At 37.4% G+C, this 24,117-nt stretch overlaps 1 protein-coding gene across 2 annotated transcripts in view; it reads left to right on the plus strand.

Annotated features, from left to right (window-relative positions):
* Positions 1-24,117, plus strand: part of LOC126236182 (FERM, ARHGEF and pleckstrin domain-containing protein 1) — a 724,813-nt gene that overhangs the window by 694,978 nt on the left and 5,718 nt on the right. For both annotated transcript variants that reach the window (XM_049945281.1, XM_049945282.1), the window contains exons 19-21: positions 1,098-1,252; positions 5,129-5,256; positions 9,240-9,391. In XM_049945281.1, the coding sequence (XP_049801238.1) occupies positions 1,098-1,252; positions 5,129-5,256; positions 9,240-9,391 (435 nt within the window). The remainder of the gene's footprint in view (positions 1-1,097; positions 1,253-5,128; positions 5,257-9,239; positions 9,392-24,117) is intronic.

Here is a 24,117-nt window from a genome sequence, read left to right on the forward strand (position 1 = left end):
AAAGGAACCATTGAAAGCAACGACAATGCTTTCAGTGAACTTTCCTTGAATGCTTTTCGTCATAAAGGAATTTTCTTGCAAAATTCCAGTGTGGTCTATGCACTTAATTCAGTTTTGCACCATGCCATCATCAGTTGGTTCCTTAAGTAAATTCTGCACATCTTTCTTTCTGAATGTACAGTTTCTTTACATGACCTTTGTTTTCAGTAGGGCTCACACATTTATATGGGTAAGTATTAGCAGTAGTAAGGTGACGGTCCCACAACCATGTGGCTCATTTCTGCTGATAAACTGCCAAGTTCCTAATGACTATCAAGCTGCTTGTGGTGCCCGAATCCCCCAACTTTTCCACTTTTACGTAGTGACCTCAAACTGAAATACTGCTCTCTTCTGGCCACTGTGCATTTTCTTTCTTTTCTGAACTTGAATTAGGAATTTCTCCTTTTTTCTTGAATGATTACTGGCAATATCCATGTCACCCACAGTTCTTTTAAACCATGTAATAAATCTAGAAACCAGTGCTTAATTAGGTGACTATTCATTTCTTCAGGATAATCAATGGAATTGCGGTGTGTATGTATTAGCTATGCACTTTTGATGAAGCTATGTTCAGGTGATCCAACAGACAACTTTGTCATGTAGGTGTTGCTTCTTATGATACTATCCGGACAGCATTCATGGTGGAAACGACACTGTGGAAACAGTGTGAGCTTACAGTCATGGACCATGCCAAACCATGCTGAAGACTTCTCATTGGCACTTAGAACTGGAGAGAAGGCGAGAGGAGGGAGAAATGACCTACCCCTCTCAGCTGCCACTTTTGCTGCTCCCTAGTATAGTATAAGGGGTATTGTTAGTGATGTTTCTGACAATATTCTCAGCTGCAAATATGCAGTATAAGAGTTTTCAGTGGGAGGGGATAATATCTGCAGAAAAGTAAATTTTTAATTTTCTCTCATTGTCATTTATATCTGTCAAAAGAATTATTGTTGTGTCATGTAAATCTTATTATATTTTGGATTTAAAGTGTGTGTTGCAAAATTATGAGATTCTTTGCTTATTATGAAACACTAAGCGCTCATAAAGAAACTTGTTAGTTTTCAGACATACTGCTGTACACAAACCGGAGTGTTGTTCCAAGTATACAATTCAGAGTACATGGTCAGATGCCTCTGAGAGGGGTAATGGTGGAAGAATCACCAGAAAATAAAATGGGAGCAAACTACTGTTTCACTATATATGGAGGAAATCGGTAAGTAGAGTGCACAGAACGAAGAACAGACATTGAAGAAAAGTTGATTCTGTTGCTGGCACAAGATTTTTGCATTTTTATTATTTATAGTTTTTCTTTAAGGTTTCAGTGAAACCACTCTCAGGTCCGAAATTTAGAAATCTCATTTTAATTACCTTCCTGCAGTGATTTTTATGACAGTAGAAAGATTAAACATTCCATTAAATATGGAACCCCAACTTCCATCACAAATAGAATCCCTTGGCGTCAAACACCTGGAACAGCAAACTACCTCCAGGTATTTTTCAATTCACCAACATTCCACTCCCAGCTTGGAGATCTAACCCAAACAAACCAAAAAGGCTGTTGTGACAACATTATATCTAAAAACAAAGAAGCCATAACTTACCAAACGAAAGTGTTGGTATGTTGATAGAGACAATAAAAACAATAAAAAACAAACACACAAATTTCAAGCTTTCGCAACCAACAGCTGCTTCGTCAGGAAAGAGGGAAGGAGAGGGGAAGATGAAAGGATGTGGGTTTTAAGGGAGAGGGTAAGGAGTCATTCCAAACCCGGGAGCGGAAAGACTTACCTTAGGGGGAAAAAAGGACAGGTATACACTCGCGCACACACACACACACACACACACACACACACACATATCCATCCCACACATGGATATGTGTGTGTGCATATTAGATAATATAGTGCTGTGTATGAAATTTAGCTAACATATTGAATTTTTCTGTAGACTTGGGTGGAGGTCTCTATCTGTCACTAGTCTCGAGAAAATTGATCTGATGTAGCAAACTCATTTGTGATTACACATGCCAGCAATAAAGCCAGAATGAAATAGCGACAACATTCCTCATATTTCATAACTGGTTTGAGGTACTGAAATGAGATTTTGGCCTATGATAACACACAAAGAAAAAAGTATTTTGTCATATGGTTATTATGCAAAACTTCATTATCTACCATGTTATTCCACTAACTACAAACTTTTTCAATGAAAGAATGTAAAGGGCCATTGATAGCTGGTTAAATGATAAATGGTGTGGGCTTTGGAACAGTAAAAGACATTACACATTTGTTTTTGTACTGAGGATATGATTTTCATAAGCTATTGATCTTAGTTTCGTCAGTTCCTCACATAATAAATCACAGTTTCAAAACTCCCCCACAGTCGCATCTGCACCTGTTAGTGAGGTGGCGATGTGTAAACTCTGCTTTGTTTTGGAAAAAGAAGCAAACTTTAACATGACAACAAGAGAATTGTTGGTTTTACTCAAAACTTTTTGAATGGTCACCATACAAGTGTGGGTGTTGAGGGACTCCACTTAATATTTACAAAAAAACATAAGTATAGGCTTCAGTTTGGAATGGCACTTTCCCTCCAGCACTTGCTCTAGAATGCCTGCCCGCAACCCCCACCACTACCGCTCGCTCCAAAAGTGCCCTGCCGATTGCGCATCTACCAGCCATGTTATCTGTCCACTCCCTATGTCTTGTCCAATACAACTTCACACCAGGTGCTGTATGGAAAAGAATAAAGACTGAAAAAAGTATTGGACGATCCCTTAACTAATACCAGTCATGTGTACAATTTATGCTGTGTTATAAGTGACTGAATGTCCCAATAGAAACTGTTGTGTTGGCTACTGTGGGAGTCATCACCAACACAAACAAGGAAGGAGAGGAGTTGTAATGGCCAGTAGCAGGAATCCAAAATGATCTGTACACAATGTATGCTGATTAATAGAACATTTTATTTCCAAAAAAGAAAAGAAACAAAACCTAACTTCTCATTATGAGTGGGCTTGATGTACTTCCTGTGCCTCCAGTGCCTCCTGTATGCTACATTGACTCTCTATTACTACTCACAGAATGCAGGCTAAGCATCATCTTCCTATTACTCAGTACTGTTGCTCTTGAAGTCTGCGACCGGACTGGGGCCAGCCAGTCTGGTTAAGTCAGTGTTGAGGGTGGTGCTGAATTCTTGGAGCTGTGACACAGCCCACTCCTTCCATTAGTGTGTGGGTCAGCAGCTTATTGGTGCCATTTCATGATGCTGCGCTGGTAGGTGTGCAGTCGATGCCTTAGGACTGCACGGGAACTTGCATGCAATTATTAAAAGGCAATGTTCTTTGTTAATTCAGTTATGTTTGAATTACCTGATTTCTCTGTTTACACAGCATCTTTGACACCTAGAGGTGGTTTTAGCTGTCCAGTCAACTGGTAAACAGATGTAAATATCAGTGAAATATTCTTGTGACTCCTGTGTGGATTATGGCATCTGTACTACCACCTATTGCATTACACTAATGGCACTCATGACTGTTCACTGATCTCTTGTGTGTTGCAGTCAGTATGGTCACTTCTATAACCTCCCAAACAGCAACACAGAAATGGAGATCTCTGAATTCCCACTCGATAGCACCATCGATATGGAATCTATTGATAATATCTGAGGATGCGGTGCTTGTCTGTTACACCTGTTACTGATAAGATCTTCTGTAATTGACTTTGGTGGGTGGAACTTCATGTCCATTACACCCTACACAGTTGTCAACACAGCAAGCTCCAGGTAGTTTGTTTTTTCTCATGAGGTCTCTGGTAACCCAAAAAATACTACAGTTGCTCCTTGACTCGGTTTGATTACTGTTGGACTGCCGTTTGCTGAGTTACATTGTTTTTGGCTTTTTCTTCTGGTTTTGAATTGGTTCACAAGCTGTTAATTTCATCTGCTGAAAAAAAAAGTGGACTGCACTCAACATATTCATACCCTACATTGTAGCAACTGCTACTTACATTGCCCATTCATTGTCCATGTCTGTCTGACACAATTTTTTTAACCTTAGAAAAGTTAACCTTCTCACCTGTACTGACCACAATCTTACAGTTGTAATTTCAGTAGCACACATGATCAAGTTATCCAAGAAATAGTTTGTCCCTATGACAATGTTTGAGTGTCCAAGTTCAATTCTGTGAAGGAATCTTTAAGTGTGTCATGCCACATTTGATATTTTTAGACATTGTGGTGTGCCTATGCTAGTACAGGCACTGATATATAGTACACAGGCTACATTTATAATCCATTAAAATGATTTAAGGGAAGAGAGCTGGAAGCTTGTCAAAATTTAATCACCCTCTGAGGCCACAATGCTGAGGACATTTTATTGTTTCCTTTTGCCATAAGGCTTTGAAAATTAATTTTTTTAATCATTTATTTTTGTTTTCTTGGCTGCAAATTTGTTTTATGGCGTGATTAGTTTTGATCCATTAGATGTATGTAGTTGCAGTGAGTCCTTCTGAATCTTGTGACTCTTGTGGGACCAGTGGCATCTGTATGACCACTTATGGCATTATGATGTAATATTCTGATTTGTAGTTCCTGTATGGACATAACAGGTTATGAACATAACTTGATAGATCTGAAGATGATCAACCTTGATAAAAACTAGTCACGCAGTAAAATATATGTAAAACTGAGACAGTAAAAATAAACAATACAAAATTAATGTCAACACAATTGTTGGATTTTATGATGATGATTAAGTCAGCATTAGTGAAACTTTAAAAAATTTGCATTTGTAAGAATTCAGACATTTTATATAAGTGAAAGTAAACAATGTGAGCTCTGAGACTGATTTTGTGTCATGAAGCTGTCTCTGTCACTGCCCTTTTCTCTGCTTACTAAAGTACAGGTATTCTAAAGTAATTGTGTGTGTGTGTGTGTGTGTGTGTGTGTGTGTGTGTGTGTGTGTTTTAATATACTGGCACAATCAGGATGTAGTTTGATATCCAAGTGAAATGATGTATAAGAACTATAATTTTTTGTCAATATTGTGATCAAGCAACTTGCCTATGAGAAAAAAATGTCTTATTATCAGGGCACTGACAGTTGCTGCAGGCAGCCAAGAGGAAAAAGACAAATGGATAGAGGACTTAACAGTTGCAATCCAAGCAGCCAAGGAGAGAGGAGACAACAAACTGCAGTACTTAAGCCTCAAATCCTGCAGTGAGTGCTTACCTGATATTTTTTAATAGTGAGAGTTCTGTGCTGTATGGTTTCCTCTTTTATCTGTTTCTCATTTAATATAACTACTTGAACTACTTCCTTCCTTCCAGGCGCAGTGCAAATGTAATTGTTCTAACTGAGCAAACAGAACAACTTAAAAAAAAGTGTGGGTTAGGGCATTCTTATTGTTTATTTGCATGAACAGGGTCCATTTATAGCAGTTTAGCTAGCTGGCCCATGCTTGTATTTTCCTCACAGTAATTTAATATTGTAAGGTTCTGAGATAGTGGTCATTATATTTAACTAATAATTGGAAACTTTTCTGTCCCATATGACTCAACAACGCATGCCAAGAGACAATGCTCTCATCATCAGGTTGTAAAACTCAGCTCTTGAGGCCATAACACTAGATAGACCACCATCATATTTGTGGCATTCATAAAACAAAGTAGAATAAAAGCGCATTGGTCTATGGGTCCTCATCTTACATTAAAATCGTCAACTTGTGTCAGTAGTCATTCCATCTCACACCACCCATGGTATTACTGTGTAAGATATATTCAGACTAAGTAACTATGACAAATGAGCTGTTATGAATCACGCATGTGGAATGTGCAACCCCTTTAATGGAACAGAAGATAACTTAGAAATTCTGTGCACAGAAAAGAACAGACATAAACTTGATTTGTTGGAAGAATTGAAGATTGTCATTCATGAAAAGACCCATAACAATAATCTTAACACAGAATTCAAAGACAATGGAATGGGATTTTTAATGGCTTTTTAGAATTATTTCAAAGCAAATGCATTATTATAAACTCAAGGTAATTCTTTGATGAAATGGAAGATGACAACCGGCACATAGCATCCTTGAAATGAGGAAAATTAGGTGCCCAAAAGAATAGCGTTAACAGTTGAGCCAATAGCTATGCTTACGAGGTGATACTGTGGGCATGTAAGTTCACAACAACCACTGGACATCTGGAAAAGTGTCAACTTGACACTCTTTGAGTCCACAGCATATGAGATGGATGTGGCTCAGTGCGGTGTGAGACAGGATGACTGCTGACAGAATTTGACTTTAATGATGTAAGATGAGGACTCATAGTCCAATGTATTTTGTATGGTTCATGTTGTGAATGATGCATAGGTATTTGTAGACTTTGGAGTATTTGAACCTCAGTATCTAAGTTGGCAACCTGATGATGAGAGCGTTGTCTCAGAAAATGAATTGTTGAGCCATGTGGAGGACAGTAAATGGTTGAATGCTACCAACTGTTACTGTTCCTCATAGTATTGCACGCGTCTCCTGTTGAAGTCAGTTTATCACTCAGAATATCAGAAATGGTACAGAGCTCTTTGAGTGATGATCAAATGGTCATTGTTAATTTTAAGCAGAGTGCAGGGCTTGGGCTTGGGTTTCATCAATTCAGGTTTAGTACTTTTCTCCTCTTTCACAAGGAATTGTGTCACAACTCACTGCTTTTCACAATCAAATTAGGAAAATCTGTAAAAAAAAATTGATATTTTCTATAACATTGACATCAGTTGGGTGTTTTTTTGGCTGGGGTGGGGTGGGGGGCAAGTGTTAAATCACATTTGCCAGCCTTTCAGAGTTGTAATAGTGTACCTTGTACAGGAAAATGGAAGATAACATGAAGTAACTGAAGATGTGTTGTGCTTATTATAGTGATTCTGCAAAGTCCTGGGTGGAATTCAAACAGCAGAGAAAAAGGTAACCACTGATTGTATAGTTGAGGCTTTGAGTGTTAAACAGTCACATAATGTAAGAAAAGATACGATTGCTACTTATTGTAAAGATGACATGTAAAGTTGTAAACAGGCATAATTAAAATACACTCACACAAAACTTTCTGCCCCAGCCTTCATCAGGAAAAGAGGAACACACACCGTTCATAAACAGAAGCAAGCACACATCATGCACTCGTGGCCACCAACTTCAGCAGCTCGGGCCAGAATACAACTACCATGTGGGATTGAAGCAGCAGTCTGCAGGGACAGTGATGGAGAAGGGATAGTAGTGTACATGTGGTGGGGGGGGGGGGGGGGGGGGGGGGGAGAGGAATGCTATATGGTGGAGTGTGCAGGTACTAGAATGCCAACAGGCACAGTGTCAGGGGGTTATGGGACAGGGAGGTGGGAAAAAAGGAGCAAAAAAGGGGGAGGAGCGGGGAAAGATGAGTGGGTGCATTGGCAGAGGGTGGCAAACAAAGAGCATTGGAAGCAAGAATGTGGAGGAGATGATGGGACAGAGGGGATGGAAACTGTTGGGTGGAGGGTGTGGGGCAGTATGTAACTGTAGGTTGAGGCCGGGATGATTATGGGATCGGAGAATGTATTGTAAGGATAACTCCAAGCTGCACAGTTCAGAAAATCTAGTGGTGGAGGGGAGGATCCAGATGGTTCAGGTAGTGAAGCAACCTTTGAAATCAAGCATGTTATATTCAGCTGCATGTTGTGCCACAGCGTGGCGTGCTTGTGACCACAGTTAGTGGTGGCTGTTCATCCTGGTGGACAGCTGGTTAGTAGTCATACCAATATAAAAAGCTGTGCAGTGATTGCAGCATAGTTGGTTAACAACATGGTTGCTTTCACAGATGGCCCAGCTCCGATGGTGTACGATAAGTCTGTGACAAGACTGGTATCAGAAGTGCTGTGTGGGTGGATTAGGCAGGTCCAGCATCTGGGACTTCCACAGGGATATGATCCTTGTGGCCAGGGGTTGGGATTGGGAGGCACAGAGGGATGGACTTGGATGTTGTGGAGGTTGGATGACCAATGGAACACTGCTTTAGGATAGGTGGGAGGCATCTCAGGTAGGATGTCTCTCATTTTAGGGCATGGCAAAAGATAATCAAAGCCCTGGTGAAGGATGTGTTTCAGTTGTTCCAGTCTGGGTGGTACTGGGTGACTAAGGAGGCACTACTTTGTGGCTGATTCTTGGGGTTGGTGGGAGGATGGGGGGTGGGAGGGGAAATAGCACGGGTGATATGTTTGTGAATTATGTTAGGGGGAAGTGTCTGTCTGTGAAGACCTTGGTGAGACCCTCGGCATACCAGGTAAGGGGTTCTTATCGCTGCAGATATGCCATCCCTAGGTGGCCAGGCTATATGGGAGGGACTTTTTTTTGTGTGAAAAGGATGATGGCAGTCAAAATACAGGTACTGTTGGTGGTTGGTGGGTGTATTGTGGACAGAAGTGTCTTTTAATCATGATTGTCTACAACTTAAATGTTATCTTATTGGTAAGTAGCAGTCTGTCTTTTCGTGCATTGTTAATATTCCTACCTGGAGTTTCTATTGTTTGAGCCATAAGTAAGACTACACTTTTAGCTAAATCTTTGAATACTGTCCTTCCTCAGAGCTAACAAAGAAGCAAAATATACACACACAGCTACATTATCCTGGCAATGGAGCATCACTGGGCCTTGAAAACCAAGGTATCATGCACAAATTTTTGTTTCAGTACCTCCTTTGTATTGTGAGTAGCCATCTTTACACATTCCATTGTTTATTTTTCACTCAGTATATTCAGTTATTGTATTATTTGTGTAAGTGCCACACACAGTTTTCCTACTTTCATTATGGTAATGGAGTTGATTTGCCGGCATGATAATTCATCCAAAAATATTTTACAGTTCAGCATAAATATGAGAAATAGGCAAAGTATATCTTTTCATGGATTTAGAAGCAGAATGTTTGAATGACTGAAAACCTCCCACTTTCTTTATTAAATGTGTTCCTTGTTTGCAGCTTTGCCATTGTGAACTACAAATATCTTCAACAAGTTGTTTTATATGCAGTACATATTTTTTATTTTTCCTGGACGTTTCTTTGATTTTCAGTTGCTCATACAATGTCTTTATAGGTCTTATATGTCATCTGTTGTTCAGTTATTTTAATTTTGACATTGAAATTTGACTTTTTAGCCTAACAAGTACATTTTTCTTTGCACTGATTTAGGTTCTTCTGATGAAATAATTGATAAGTGTGGTGAAGACACTGCTTCAAACAGAGAGAAAGCTTCTCAGACTCAGCGCAGCAATACAACAGTTCATGTCTGTTGGCATCGCAACACTAGTATTAGCATGCAGGACCAACTCAGAGCTGTGGAGGTATGCAAGGAAGTCAGTTTCATAAAAAATATTTTACATGGTTTAACAGTATGCTGATTTAATTTGAGAACAATCACAACAATTTATAAATCGTGGCTTGCTTTGTGGTATCTATGAAACATGCTACACATATACGTACTATAATTCTTTCACAGTGGCTAATCCTTTTTTTCTGTCCTCTATCTACTTTTGATTCTTCATCTGTTTTGGTCCTGAAAGATCACAGTTCATGACTTCCGTTTGTTTCTGTCACTAATTTATGAATATTATCGTAATGGAGTTTTAAGCTCTTTTGTTGCCCTTGCATAAAATAATAATGAATTACAGATGGTCCACCTTCTTACAAGAAAACTTTTTTTTGCTTAATCCCCAAATGTAATACATCATGCAATACCAATATTTTGCTGGTATACACGAATTAAATTCATAAATTGCCATAAGAACCCTGTGGTGCAGAATCCATGCTGTATTAATATAGACTTGTGACTAACTTCTGTTGGCAACCACAGAAAACACAGTGTAAAAAAATGGTAGGATGCATATTTAAACAGAGCAACAAACTCTGATTCCAGCATCCCTGATGCACATAAAATTTGTATGTATATTGGTCAGAAACAGTGTAAGAATGTGAAATATTTTTGGTTGCTGGGGGTGGGGGGTGAGGGACTGTGTTCTTGCGAGAAGGCTTTAATTCATTACAGCTTTTGTAAATGTCTTAAAGAATTATGCCCTTAATAAATTCTTACATTATATTAGATAGCCCAATTTTTTTATTCCATAGTTCCATAGAGAGCAATTCCTCAAGGTTGTAGAAACTTTCATAAAACAAGAAAAGGTATTACTTGCACACAAATTGGAGATTTGACAATGCCTAGGAAAAGGAAAAAATCGTTTTATTTTGTTGCCAAATTCAGTATTATTTCTAGCTACATTCATTGTTTTTTTGGACAACAGTTAATTCTCTCACCAAATTTATTGTTATGTATTTATTTATTAAATTCAGTATTTTTTCCCCATTTAGTATCACTTTCTACAAAAATCAGTTTTGTTTTTGCCAAATACAGTGCAATTTTTTTGTCAGATTTGGTGACTTTTTGCCAAATTTGATATTGTTTATTTTGCCACAGTAAGTATTTTTCAGTCAAATTTGATGTTTTTGGTCAAATTCAGATTTTTTAACAAATTTTATACAGTTTTTTTGCAAATTAAGTTTTTTACCAAATTCTGTGTAATTCTTGCTAATTTATGTGCTATATTCATCATCATATCAAAGTTTGTTACATGGGAAATGAAGTGTTAATTTAAAAGTATGAAAAGAGAAGGAAAATTTCAAGCAATTTTGTGTAGTGGTGGAAAGTGTGCTTTATGTTGCATCAGAAGCAACTTTTATTAGCTTGATTGTAGGTTATGATGGACAAAGCAGTAATAGTTTGAAGCAGTTGATTCAGTATAGATTGGTAGGTCACAATTGATTTCAGATTTATAAAAAGAATGACCGATATAATGATTTAGTGGAACAACCCTCTGATCCTGTTGTGAAAAGTGTTACTTAAAACTAATATTAAAATGTTTCTAAAAACTTGCAACCATGACTAAAAGCTGGTGTAAGCAAATCACAATTATTTTATTTTTTATTTTTCATTTGTATTACAATGTGTTGTATAAAATATCAAGGAGTACATGCTAAAACCATATGACATACTATCATATGAACAACAGTATCATGGCTGTTGAGAGGAAGTTACATAAAGAAAAGCTCACAATAAACAGCTTGTTGACAATACAGTTAAATATACAGGGTGTTTCTTACCATTGTTGAAAAGTCCTGAAGTAATAGAGATGACGTTGAGACAAGTAATTTAGTATCAGACACATGTGCCTGCAGATGTTGGGAAATACTCCAAAAATGGATGACAAATGTTGAACATGTGATGTCAGCAAATGATGTACCCTGCCACACGTGCAGCGGTTGAGCCTATCAATCTGTCACACTTGATCATCCCAACCATGGCAAATATTTACATTGATATGGCTCTGGGACTACATGTCAGAGTGTTCCAAGATGGCCGCCGAGTAAGTGACGCCAGAAACCATTTCCAGAAAGTTAAGTGATTTAGACAGGAATATAATTTAGTTTAACGCTGACAACAAATTAAATACGTGCATTAGTGTATCGTTTAGTCTTGCCGTTAAAAGTTTGACTTTTCTTTGCGTATTTTTTCAGAAAACACGAAAAGATCGTAACTTCGCGAAGTCGCGCTTAGGCTTAAATTTTGTAAACGTGTTTGTTTCTTATTTCACGGTAATTTAACTAGTTTCTTGGTAACAAATAAGTAAACTACCGTAAATAGCGTATAACTTCATTGTTTTAATACAGATTTCAGAAAAACAGTGTATCTTTATATCAGAAACTTGCTTGTATACATTTGTTTATAGGCCTAATTCTCGAAACATTTTTGGAGAATCAAAGTTAAAGTATCTAGTTTAATTGTCCTTTTTTTCATTCCATCAAGTGAAATATATAATAAATAGCGTATACCTTCATTGTTTTAATACAGATCTCAGAAAAACAGCGGAATTTTAAATCAGAAACTTGCTTATATACATTTGTGAATAGGCTTAATTCTTGTAACGTCTTTTTTGATTTTCGGTAATTTAATTGATTTATTCTAGCTAAAGTATTATTTTTGCCATGAGTGAGAAGTGCCTGACTTGCCGTAGAATTGTTAGTTCCGGGGTTTGGTGTGATGGATGCAGTAGTTTTTTTCACTGGGGGGACTGCAGTGGCGTGGGTGTTGGGAAAGTGGATAAGGCTCATCAGTGGTTATGTAGGATTTGTAGCAGAGATAGGAAGATAGTGGAACAGGAGGGGAAAATTGCTGCGCTTCAGGCTGAGCTAGATCAGGCTAGGGAAGATCTGGACAGGTTAAGGAGGGAGAAGGGCAAAGAGAGGTGGGAAGTGGCAGAAGGAACAGGCCTAGAACTAAGTCTGACAGTTTTGTGGTGAATGTCAAAAATAAATTTGACCTGTTGCTTCAGTTAGAAACTGATGAGCCTCAAGCAGAGGTAGGTGTAGACAGGACACAACAAACTTTCAATAGGAAATTGAAAAAGAATGTAGGAAAGTCATCGAAAAGGAAGAAAGTTTTGTTGTTGGGCAGTTCTCATGCCAGAGGTGTAGGCCAACTTCTGCAGGAGGATTTAGGACCAGAATACCAGGTCACAAATTTTTTCAAACCAAGTGCTAGTCTGGATCAGGTGACAGAGGATTTAGGTTCACTCTGTAAAGGATTTACCAGGGAAGACACCGTGGTTATTGTGGGAGGGCCAGGGAACAGCATCGACAGAGATCCTGGGTACAGTATAGAGTGTGACCTGGTAAACATTGCGTCGGCATCGAGACACACCAGTGTTGAATTTGTATCTGTCCTGAGACGCCATGATTGGCCTCATTTGAACTCTTCTGTTGGGAGAGTTAATTTGGAGTTGGAACGGCTGCTTGGGACGGGTGCGGGGGCTCATATTGGTGTGGTTCCTGTTGATTCTCTCAGTAGGTGGGACTATACCAGGCATGGCCTACATCTCAACAGGAAAGGGAAGGGGAAACTGGCTGGGGTAATAGCAGGAAATTTAAGGGGGGGAGGCACTGCCATGAATGGTAAAATACCAGTGGTTACAGGTGTTGGAGCAGCACCTTTTTTAGGATAGGTAAGACAGAAAGATGTCAAGTTCTACGAGAGGTCAGGATTGAAACAAATCTTCAGTTTAGAAAAGAAATTAAACAGCACAATTCTAGCACATTGGATCACCAATCACAGCTGTCAATTATAAATTTTCACCAATCACCAGAAATTTTATCTCCACCAAGTTGTATCTCAGTCCTAGGTAATTGCATTGATGAATTAAAGTCACCCAACCCAGTTGACATAATCTGCCTCTCTGAACACAATGTGACCACTGGTATAGGAACTAGGCCTAAGCACAATGAGAAACTCAGACAGGAGAGTACTGCAAATGTTAGAATAAGGAAAGGTTCTCATAAAAGCATAATTAAAAATAATGTAAGTATATTTCATCAAAATATTGGGAGTTTAAAGAATAAAATAGGTGAGCTTCTGGTTTGTTTAGAAGATTTAGAAGCTGAGGATGAAATAGATATACTATGCCTGTCTGAGCATCACATTGTTACTGATATGGAAAAGGTAAATGTAAGTGGATATAAGCTCTCTGCACATGTAATGAGAGAAAATATGGAGAAAGGAGGAGTTGCCATATATGTCAAAAGTTATCATTGTGCAAAAAGTATAGAAACAAAAAAGTTTTGTGTAGAGAAACATATAGAAGCATGTGCCTGTGAGCTTAAATTAAAGAAAGGCACATTTATAATTGTAACTGTATATAGGTCCCCATCAGGAAATTTTCATCTATTTCTGAAAAATTTGGACTCCTTGTTGTGCTATCTGTCAGACAGGGGGAAGCATATTATTATTTGTGGGGACTTCAATGTAGATTCTCTGAAAGAGGGTAATAGGAAAAATGACCTTGAAGTATTACTTGGTTCTTTCAATTTGACACCTGTTATTGATTTTCCTACTCGGGTGGTAAAGGATAGCAGCTCACTGATAGAAAACTTCTTTATAGACCAAGATAAGTTTAACCAGATAAATGCTCAGACTGTTGAGAATGGTCTTTCTGATCATGGTGCACAGCTAGTTACAATATATGACATAGCTCCATTCAGCAATACTAAACAGTCCTCCAAAGTAGTACATTCAGTCAACGATTTAACAATCGCAAATTTCAGGGAAAGCCTACAGCAGTTAGACTGGGATGAGGTGTACCGTGAACCTGATGCCAATTTAAAATATAATTTATTTCATGACATTCTTGTAAATGCATTTGAAAACTGCTTCCCCAAGAAAGTAGTTAAATATACTCGTAAGAAACCTTGTAACAAACCATGGCTTACTAAGGGTATAAAAATATCTTGTAATCGGAAAAGGGAAATTTATCTGACAACAAGAAAGAGTAGTGACCCAGAAACTATCAAACATTATAAAAACTACTGTGTTATATTAAGAAAAGTTATTAAAAAATCCGGGAGTATGTGTAGCATGTCTGAAATCAGCAACTCTGATAATAAAATTAAAACAATTTGGAATATTAAAAGAGAAACAGGTCAACCAAGAGCAGAGGAAGACAGTATTACCATAAAATTGAATGAAAACTTTACGAACAAAAAGTCAGAAGTTGAAAATATTTTTAATAATCATTTTCTAAATGTTGTGGATATAGTAGGATCCAGGTGTTCATTAGAAGATGCTAGGCTGTTAATGGCAGAGGCCATACCTATGCAATTTGATACAATTGAAATCTCACCCACTTCTCCCTCTGAAATTAGGAAAATAATAAACTTGCTTAAAAGCAAAAACTCACATGGAATTGATGGCATTTCCAGCAAAATACTAAAAGCTTGTTCTCAACAGATAAGTAAGATTCTCAGCCACCTGTGTAATAGCTCTCTGGAACAGGGCATTTTCCCTGATAGACTGAAATATGCTATTGTTATACCTTTGCATAAAAAGGGGGATAGATGTGATGTCAACAATTACCGTCCAATCTCCCTTCTAACAGCTTTATCCAAAATTTTTGAGAAAGTAATGTATTCAAGAGTAGCTTCACATATCTGTAAAAATGAAGTACTAACAAAATATCAATTTGGTTTCCAGAAAGGTTTTTCAACAGAAAATGCCATATATGCTTTCACTAATCAAATTTTGTATGATCTGAATAACCGAACACCGCCCATTGGCATTTTTTGTGATCTCTCAAAGGCTTTTGATTGTGTAAATCATGAAATTCTGCTAGACAAGCTCAAGTATTGTGGCATGAGTGGGATAGTGCAGAAATGGTTTAATTCGTACCTAACTGGAAGAGTGCAGAAAGTTGAAATATGTAGTTCTCATAACATGCAAAGATCAGCACATTCCTGAAACTGGGGAACTATCAAGAATGGGATTCCACAAGGGCCAGTCTTGGGTCCTTTGTTGTTCTTAATATATATTAATGACTTGCCATTCTATATTCATGAAGAGGCAAAGTTAGTTCTCTTTGCTGTTGATACAAGTATAGTAATCACACCTGACAAACAAGAATTAACTGATGAAATTGTCAATACTGTGTTTCAGAAAATTACTAAGTGGTTCCTTGTAAATGGACTCTCACTGAATTTTGATAAGACACAGTACATACAGTTCCGTACAGTGAATGGTATGACGCCATTAATAAATATAGACCTTAATCAGAAGCATATAGCTAAGGTAGGATATTCCAAATTTTTAGGTGTGTCTATTGATGAGAGATTAAATTGGAAGAAACACATTGATGATCTGCTGAAACGTTTGAGTTCAGCTACTTATGCAATAAGGGTCATTGCAAATTTTGGTGATAAACATCTTAGTAAATCAGCTTACTACGCCTATTTTCACTCATTGCTTTCATATGGCATCATATTTTGGGGTAATTCATCACTGAGGAATAAAGTATTTATTGCACAAAAGCGTGTAATCAGAATAATAGCTGGAGTCCACCCAAGATCATCCTGCAGACATTTACCGTATTTACTCGAATCTAAGCCGCACTTTTTTTCCGGTTTTTGTAATCCAAAAAACCACCTGCGGCTTAGAATCGAGTGCAAAGCAAGCGGAAGTTCTGAAAAATGTTGATAGGTGCCGCCACAACTAACTTCTGCCGTCGAATATATGTAGCGCTACACAAGCGTGCTTTGTGGGCACAAAGAAGTACTGGCGCCAAAATAAATTTTAAAAAAAGGTAGAAGACGAGCTTTTTTTTTTCTCCGCCCCGAGTTTCGACCACTGCATTTTCATACATTATCCAACGAAGTAAATACAAATTCCGTATTGTTCATCTTCGAATGTAGCAGAATTTCAATGCACTACGAAAATCCGACTGGCAAGACTTTTAGGGATGTTTGTCAATATGGCCAACTCTACGTTCAGAGTTTTTTCCTACCTGTGAGAAGAGATGGTTGCTAATAGGAACCTGATGAAATGTGAATCACATGCAGTATTCTCTTCACCATAAGAATAATACGAATATAAACATTTTGCCATGTATTCTTTCGTGTTTGCTGCTATCTCATTTAAATCCTGTCTGCGTAATAAACTACGAAACTAGAGTGAGACAACAGCAAACGCGGAAGAATATACGTATCGTGTCATGTTTATATTCGTATTATTCTTATGCCTAATAGTGATACACTCAGAAATGAAGCACGGCAACTGACTAGATTTTAAATGTAAGATGACTAATTTCTGTGCAGAATTTGATGTACTAAAGAAGCGGCCGCAAAGATTTTCAAACGGAGGAAAATTTTCGCAAAACTCTCGTTCAGAACATGTTCTATCATACGCATGTTCTATCATACGCATTTGGTTCTTGAGGATCATTATCAAAGAAAGCAGCAGTGTAAGTAACAACAAATAGCAGTCTCTTGCCATTGTTTCGCTAATGAGACGATCCCTCTTTTTTTTTTTTAAGCGGCGGTAGCGCGCACAAAAGCAAGTCATGCCGCGAGCGGCGACAGGCCGTAAACACGCACTATCATAATGCGACAAACAATGCATTACACAGTACAGTAATGCATTTTCAGCTTAGAGTGACGTAAACACCTATAACAAAGAAAACGGCACTTATCAGATCAAAGCAAAATAAGCAATCGATTCAAACCAGACGAAGCACGTGAAAAAGGAAGGGTACCCGTATAAATACGGACGGAGCGCCTGACGCATAGCAATGGGTACCTGGTAAAGCTTAACTGCTAAGCTTACGACTCGAACCAAACTACTGTAGCTGTATCGTCTTTCATTCGACCTAAATTGTGTTTCATATTACAATGGACCAACTTTGTTTCGATTTGGAGGTGCGGCCTTAAACTTTTCTCTCCCCTTGAATTTCGAGTCTCAAATTTCACGTGCGGCTTAGATTCGGGAAATTTTTTTTTCCTTTATTTCGAGTCTCATTTTTCAGGTGCGGCTTAGATTCGAGTGCGGCTTAGATTCGAGTAAATACGGTATTTAAGGATCTAGGGATATTCGCAGTAGCTTCTCAGTATATATACTCTCTTATGAAATTTGTTATTAACAACCAAACCCAATTCTAAAGTAATAGCAGTGTGCATAACTACAATACTAGGAGAAAGGATGATCTTCACTATTCAAGATTAAATCCAACTTTGGCACAGAAAGGGGTGAATTATACTGGCACTAAAGTCTTTGGTCACTTACCAAATAGTATCAAAAGTCTGACAGATAACCAACAAGTATTTAAGAAATAATTAAAAGAATTTCTGAATGACCACTCCTTCTACTCCATAGAGGAATTTTTAGATATAAATTAAGAAAAAACAAAAAATATTTAAAAAATAAAAAAAAAAATAAAAAACACAAAAAATAAATAAGTTGTTATATTAACTTAAGTATGTTGTTAAATTAACTTAATTATGTCATGTATTGGAAAATTTGACTCGTTCCATATCATTACGAAATATCGTATTCATGAGCCATGGAACTAGTATTAATCTAATCTAATCTAATCTAATCATGTGTGATTTTAGCACATGGGGCTGAGGGTTCGAGTCTTGCGTCTGTCAGGCAATATATTTTTCCTTCTGTTAGACAGTTATTATGTTTTTACACGGATGGAAGATTTTTATTTTTATTTAGTGATATGAGGATCTCTGCTGGTTTATAGCAAAGTGCAGTGCACCAAAAAGCTGCTGTATTGCGTCACAAGCAAATGAATGTAAGCTTCAAAATTGTGTCGTTACCACTAAATGATCTACATTTTGTTTACTAAATAATGTCTGTAAACAAAAAAGAAGGGAAAGAAGAAAGAAATGTAAAATAAGAACAGCTTTCGCTTGGTTACACGGGTGACATCGCATGTTTTTGTGGTCCCTTATGTCTTACATTAAATTACTTCTTTCGGTCTCATCTACATCACTTCTTGGGTTTTTATATGTGAATAATAATCACCCTGTATAATGGTCTGAATGGAGGTTAATAACATTATTATCAAAAATAATGCCAATAATTTCAAGAACAACTGTTGTCATTTTGCAACTGCAAATTTTGTTCTGATTTGATAAGCTGCCAAGCGTTACTACACAGAGAAAAATGTGCTTGGCTGAATACATCCCTTGCGGCTTGTAGTTACCTCTGCTGCCACAAAGGTGGCTTTTCAAAAGTTTCTGTAGATGGGTGTGTCTCATTGCCATTTGCTCATTGAGCAGAACAGTGCCACATATCTCAGATGACAGAAAATTTTGATCTCTTGCAAGAAGTTCAGAAGTCTGCCTTTCTGACATTTATGTAGCAGTTTCAAATATCAGTTTCAATGAGCAGGAAAAATGTTAAACGAATGCCTAAAATGTAGCTTAGTAGAGCTGTCAAAGAGATTGTGTATGTGAAATGTGCAGTTAATTTAGCAGTAAACAAAATCATTTAGTAGTGAATCCAGTTGGTCTTCTAATATTAATAGAAATGGAGAAAAAATTATGGCTACTATTAATAACAAGGCTACTGATGAGGACACCTCAATCACTAAGGTCAGTAAAGGAAATAGAGTGATGGTAGTTGGGAAAGCTAAATATGTAACTAAAACTAAAAATATTTTAAGGTAAATAATATTAAAATAATTGATGGGGATCTAACTTCAGAAGTACAAAGAAAATTGAATGAAAGGCTAAAGCTATGTAGCAAAATATTTTCACCAAGGGAAATTCAACAGCTCAAAGTTATGAATTTGCACACACTTACGCTTAGAGCATGGCTTAAGGTTTATAAAAAATAAATTCTGGTCAGGCTGATTATTAATGAGATTGGTGGTCCTTTCAAAAAAGCTACTACAAAATGCCTTAATTTTTTAAATAAACATTTCCAGTATAAGAACCAACATTCAGTCAAGAACAGTTCTAACTTAGTCAGTAATATTCATCATGTACCAGTAATTGCAGACATGAAATTTGTGTCTTTGGACATAGTAAACTTATATACCAAAATAGCAGATGTCAGCACTATTAAAATTGTTAGGAGAAAATGAACTGAGCAGCTTGGATTATGTAGTGATGAGATTAATGAGTTTATTGATTTGTTTAGTTATGAAATACAATTACTTTAAACCTTATTATTCCAAAAGGATGGACTGGGTATGGGAAGTCCATTTCTTGTCAGCTAGTCAGTATTTTTTGTTAATTACATAGCAAACAAGCCTTTTTTTAAAAAAATCTCAGATTAACAGAAAAATAGTATTATTATTTCAGGTACATTGATAGTCATTGTTGTTAACAATGATGATACCAATACAATTGTCACAAAGTTTAATGGTTTATATAAGAAAATCAAATTTACCTGTTAAGTATAAATTAATGACTGAAAACTTTTTAGATTTGAATATTAGGAGTGAAAATGGGAAGCATGTTTCTGGGGTTTTCCAGAAAAGGATTTTCCAGAAAAATACTTGTACTGACAGTGTTTTAGACTTTCATTCAAACCACCCAGCATAAAAAAGCCTTTTTTAATTTTGCTGTCAGTCGCTTATTTAAGCTGCCATGAGCATATGCTGAGCATCAGTTAGAGCTAGATACCATTAAATACATTGCTAAACTGAATAATTATCCACCATATTACATAAGTAATATTTAAAATGAAGTTGCAATTAAAAGTCAACAAGAAGCTATACTGGTATGAGTATTACATTAAAAGACAGTAGCAGCAAATACAATTGTTTCTGATGTTGCAGTAAAATTACTATGACAGTGGCATCTGTTATTAAAAAGGCACTAAATTATAGTTTCATTTTTGACCACTAATAACCTTAGTCATATTTTAATTAATAGTGTTCACAAAAGAGAAATTTTTCATCTATCAGATGTTTACGAATTAGAACATCCTGACTGATGCATGTTATATGGGCCAGACGAGGAGGTGATTTGAAGTTCAATTTGATGAATACATAACCTTCTAAAGGAGGGAAATAGCCAAACAATCTAACTTTGTTGCCCCACTTAATTGAAAATGAACATAGTGTTCCATCTTTGACCTCATATTTGATATTGCTACAAAGAGGTGAGGAGTGCAGATTTATGAACCTCCTGAAGGAGATCAAAATTTTTTGTAATGTGAGGTCTTTGGCACTCCTCTATTCAGTGAGCGAGTGGCAATGAGAAGCACCAATTTTGGGAATTTTTTAAAAGTCACCTTTATGGCAGCAGAGGTAACTATAACCGTTGAGGGCTGTATTCTGCGTAGCATGCTCTTCTCTATGTAGTAATGCTGTGTAGCATGTCAGGTGAGAACAACATTTGTGGTTGCAAAATTACGATGTTTTTCCTGCAACTATTGGCTTTATTAATGTCAGTTCAGGTCATTATACTGTATCTTTAATTGAACTCTCAACAAATCTTGTATTGGGAGCTTTATTGTGTGTCACTTCCTCTTAATAGCCATGATACAGTCTGAGTGTATTATGTAGTGTGTTAGCATGTAGTTTTTTTTTTTTTTGTGTGTTCTGCAGGATCTGTGGGTTATTCCACTAAGTCATTATATTGGTCTTACTGTACCTCATCATCAGTTTAATGCAAAACTATTATTTTGTTATAACTGGAATGCTAGTCTCATACAGATGCCATTGATATGGAGGGTGACATTCATTCTCTATGACGTATACTGTAGCGGGTCGTATAGGTCTACAAACAGCAGTCTGAAATATGCTCACTATTTTTTATTTACTTAAATTTGGCATATTTCGTAACAGTACCTTTTCTGTGAAATGGTTACAAGATGATATTTGTCTTGGCTTCAGTTGTCTAGTGGAAGTATGATTCCACAATGCGGTTTCATCGGCTGCAGAAATGACCTGGTTCAATGCGTTTGGCTCATTTTTGGTGCTTCAAATACCATTTCCTCGAATGTGGTTTCGTCTTAAAGTTTATATAAAAAAATAGTAACATAATTCATTTTTTCCTGTTCACTAGCAAATTATTTATAACGGCAACCTGCACATTGTTCTACCGTCAACACACGCCAAGAGTTCACTGCCGACTGACTACAGTCAAAGATGACTCCAGTGTCAAAGACATTTTACGCAACACACAAGCTTCCACTTGTAATCAGTCTCTTTGATATTCTTCGTCACATTTACTAATGGTAATCAATATGCTTTCACTCTCAAAAATATAAGTAAATTAGCATATAATAAGGCAAATTACAATAAAAAAAATTCTGACAAAAATATAAGAAAACATTTACAATTTGATATCGACAAATCTGGTAGAAAATAACACATCTCCCAGGTCCATTACAAGTCTCAGTTTGAATTAAGCTATGTACATGCTAAGGTTGTGTGATAACATGCGCATTTACAAGACTGTGGAGTGTACATGACTCACTTCATGTTGTTGTTGTTGTTGTTGTTGTTGTTGTTGTGGTCTTCAGTCCTGAGACTGGTTTGATGCAGCTCTCCATGCTACTCTATCCTGTGCAAGCTTCTTCATCTCCCAGTACCTACTGCAACATACGTCCTCCTGAATCTGTTTAGTGTATTCATCTCTTGGTCTCCCTCTACGATTTTTACCCTCCACGCTGCCCTCCAATATTAAATTGGTGATTCCTTGATGCCTCAGAACATGTCCTGCCAACCGATCCCTTCTTCTAGTTAAGTTGTGCCACGAACTTCTCTTCTCCCCAATCCTATTCAATACCTCCTCATTAGTTACATGATCTACCCATCAAATCTTCAGCATTCTTCTGTAGCACCACATTTCGAAAGCTTCTATTCTCTTCTTGTCCAAACTAGTTATCGTCCATGTTTCACTTCCATACATGGCTACGCTCCGTACAAATACTTTCAGAAATGACTTCCTGACACTTAAATCAATACTCGATGTTAACAAATTTCTCTTCTTCAGAAACGCTTTCCTTGCCATTGCCAGTCTACATTTGATATCCTCTCTACTTCGACCATCATCAGTTATTTTGCTCCCCCATTTGCAAAACTCCTTTACTACTTTAAGTGTCTCATTTCCTAATCAAATTCCCTCAGCATCACCCGACTTAATTCGACAACATTCCATTATCCTCGTTTTGCTTTTGTTGATGTTCATCGTATACCCTCCTTTCATGACACTGTCCATTCCGTTCAACTGCCCTTCCAAGTCCTTTGCTGTCTCTGACAGAATTACAATATCATCAGCGAACAAATTTTTTATTTCTTCTCCATGGATTTTAATACCTATTCCGAATTTTTCTTTTGTTTCCTTCACTGCTTGCTCAATATACAGATTGAATAACATCGGGGATAGGCTACAACCCTGTCTCACTCCCTTCCCAACCACTGCTTCCCTTTCGTGCCCCTCGACTCTTATAACTGCCATCTGGTTTGTGTACAAATTGTAAATAACCTTTCACTCCCTGTATTTTACCCCTGCCACCTTCAGAATTTGAAAGAGAGTATTCCAGTCAACATTGTCAAAAGCTTTCTCCAAGTCTACAAATGCTAGAAACATAGGTTTGCCTTTCCTTAATCTAGCTTCTAAGATAAGTCGTAAGGTCAGTATTGCCTCACGTGTTCCAGTATTTCTACGGAATCCAAACTGATCTTCCCCGAGGTCAGCTTCTACCAGTTTTTCCATTCGTCTGTCGAGAATACACATCAGTATTTTGCATCCGTGACTTATTAAACTGGTTGTTCGGTAATTTTCACATCTGTCAGCACCTGCTTTCTTTGGGATCGGAATTATTATATTCTTCTTGAAGTCTGAGGGTATTTCGCCTGTCTCGTACATCTTGCTCACCAGATGGTAGAGTTTTGTCAGGACTGGATCTCCCAAGGCTGTCAGTAGTTCTAATGGAATGTTGTCTACTCCCGGGGCCTTGTTTCGACTCAGGTCTTTCAGTGCTCTCTCAAACTCTTCACGCAGTATCGTATCTCCCATTTCATCTTCATCTACATCCTCTTTCATTTCCATAATATTGTCCTCAAGTACATTGCCCTTGTATAGGCCCTCTATATACTCCCTCCACCTTTCTGCTTTCCCTTCTTTGCTTAGAACTGGGTTTCCATCTGAGCTCTTGATATTCATACAAGTGGTTCTCTGTTCTCCAAAGATCTCTTTAATTTTCCTGTAAGCAGTATCTATCTTACCCCTAGTGAGATAACCCTCTATATCCGTACATTTGTCCTCTAGCCATCCCTGCTTAACCATTTTGCACTTCCTGTCGATCTCGTTTTTGAGACGTTTGTATTCCTTTTTGCCTGCTTCATTTACTGCATTTTTATATTTTCTCCTTTCATCAATTAAATTAAGTATTTCTTCTGTTACCCAAGAATTTATACTAGCCCTCGTCTTTTTACTTACTAGGTCCACTACTACCTTCACTACTTCATCTCTCAAAGCTACCCATTCTTCTTCTACTATATTTCTTTCCCCCATTCCTGTAAATTGTTCCCTTATGCTCTCCCTGAAACTCTGTACAACCTCTGGTTCTTTCAGTTTATCCAGGTGCCATCTCCTTAAATTCCCACCTTTTTGCAGTTTCTTCAGTTTTAATCTGCACTCACTTCATACAGTATGTTATACATTTATACAGAGCTGGAGACTCCACAGTAAATAACATACTCACTTCATACAGTATGTTTTACTGTGG

This window comes from Schistocerca nitens, chromosome 2, assembly GCF_023898315.1.
Source record: "Schistocerca nitens isolate TAMUIC-IGC-003100 chromosome 2, iqSchNite1.1, whole genome shotgun sequence".
Lineage (NCBI taxonomy): Eukaryota > Metazoa > Arthropoda > Insecta > Orthoptera > Acrididae > Schistocerca > Schistocerca nitens.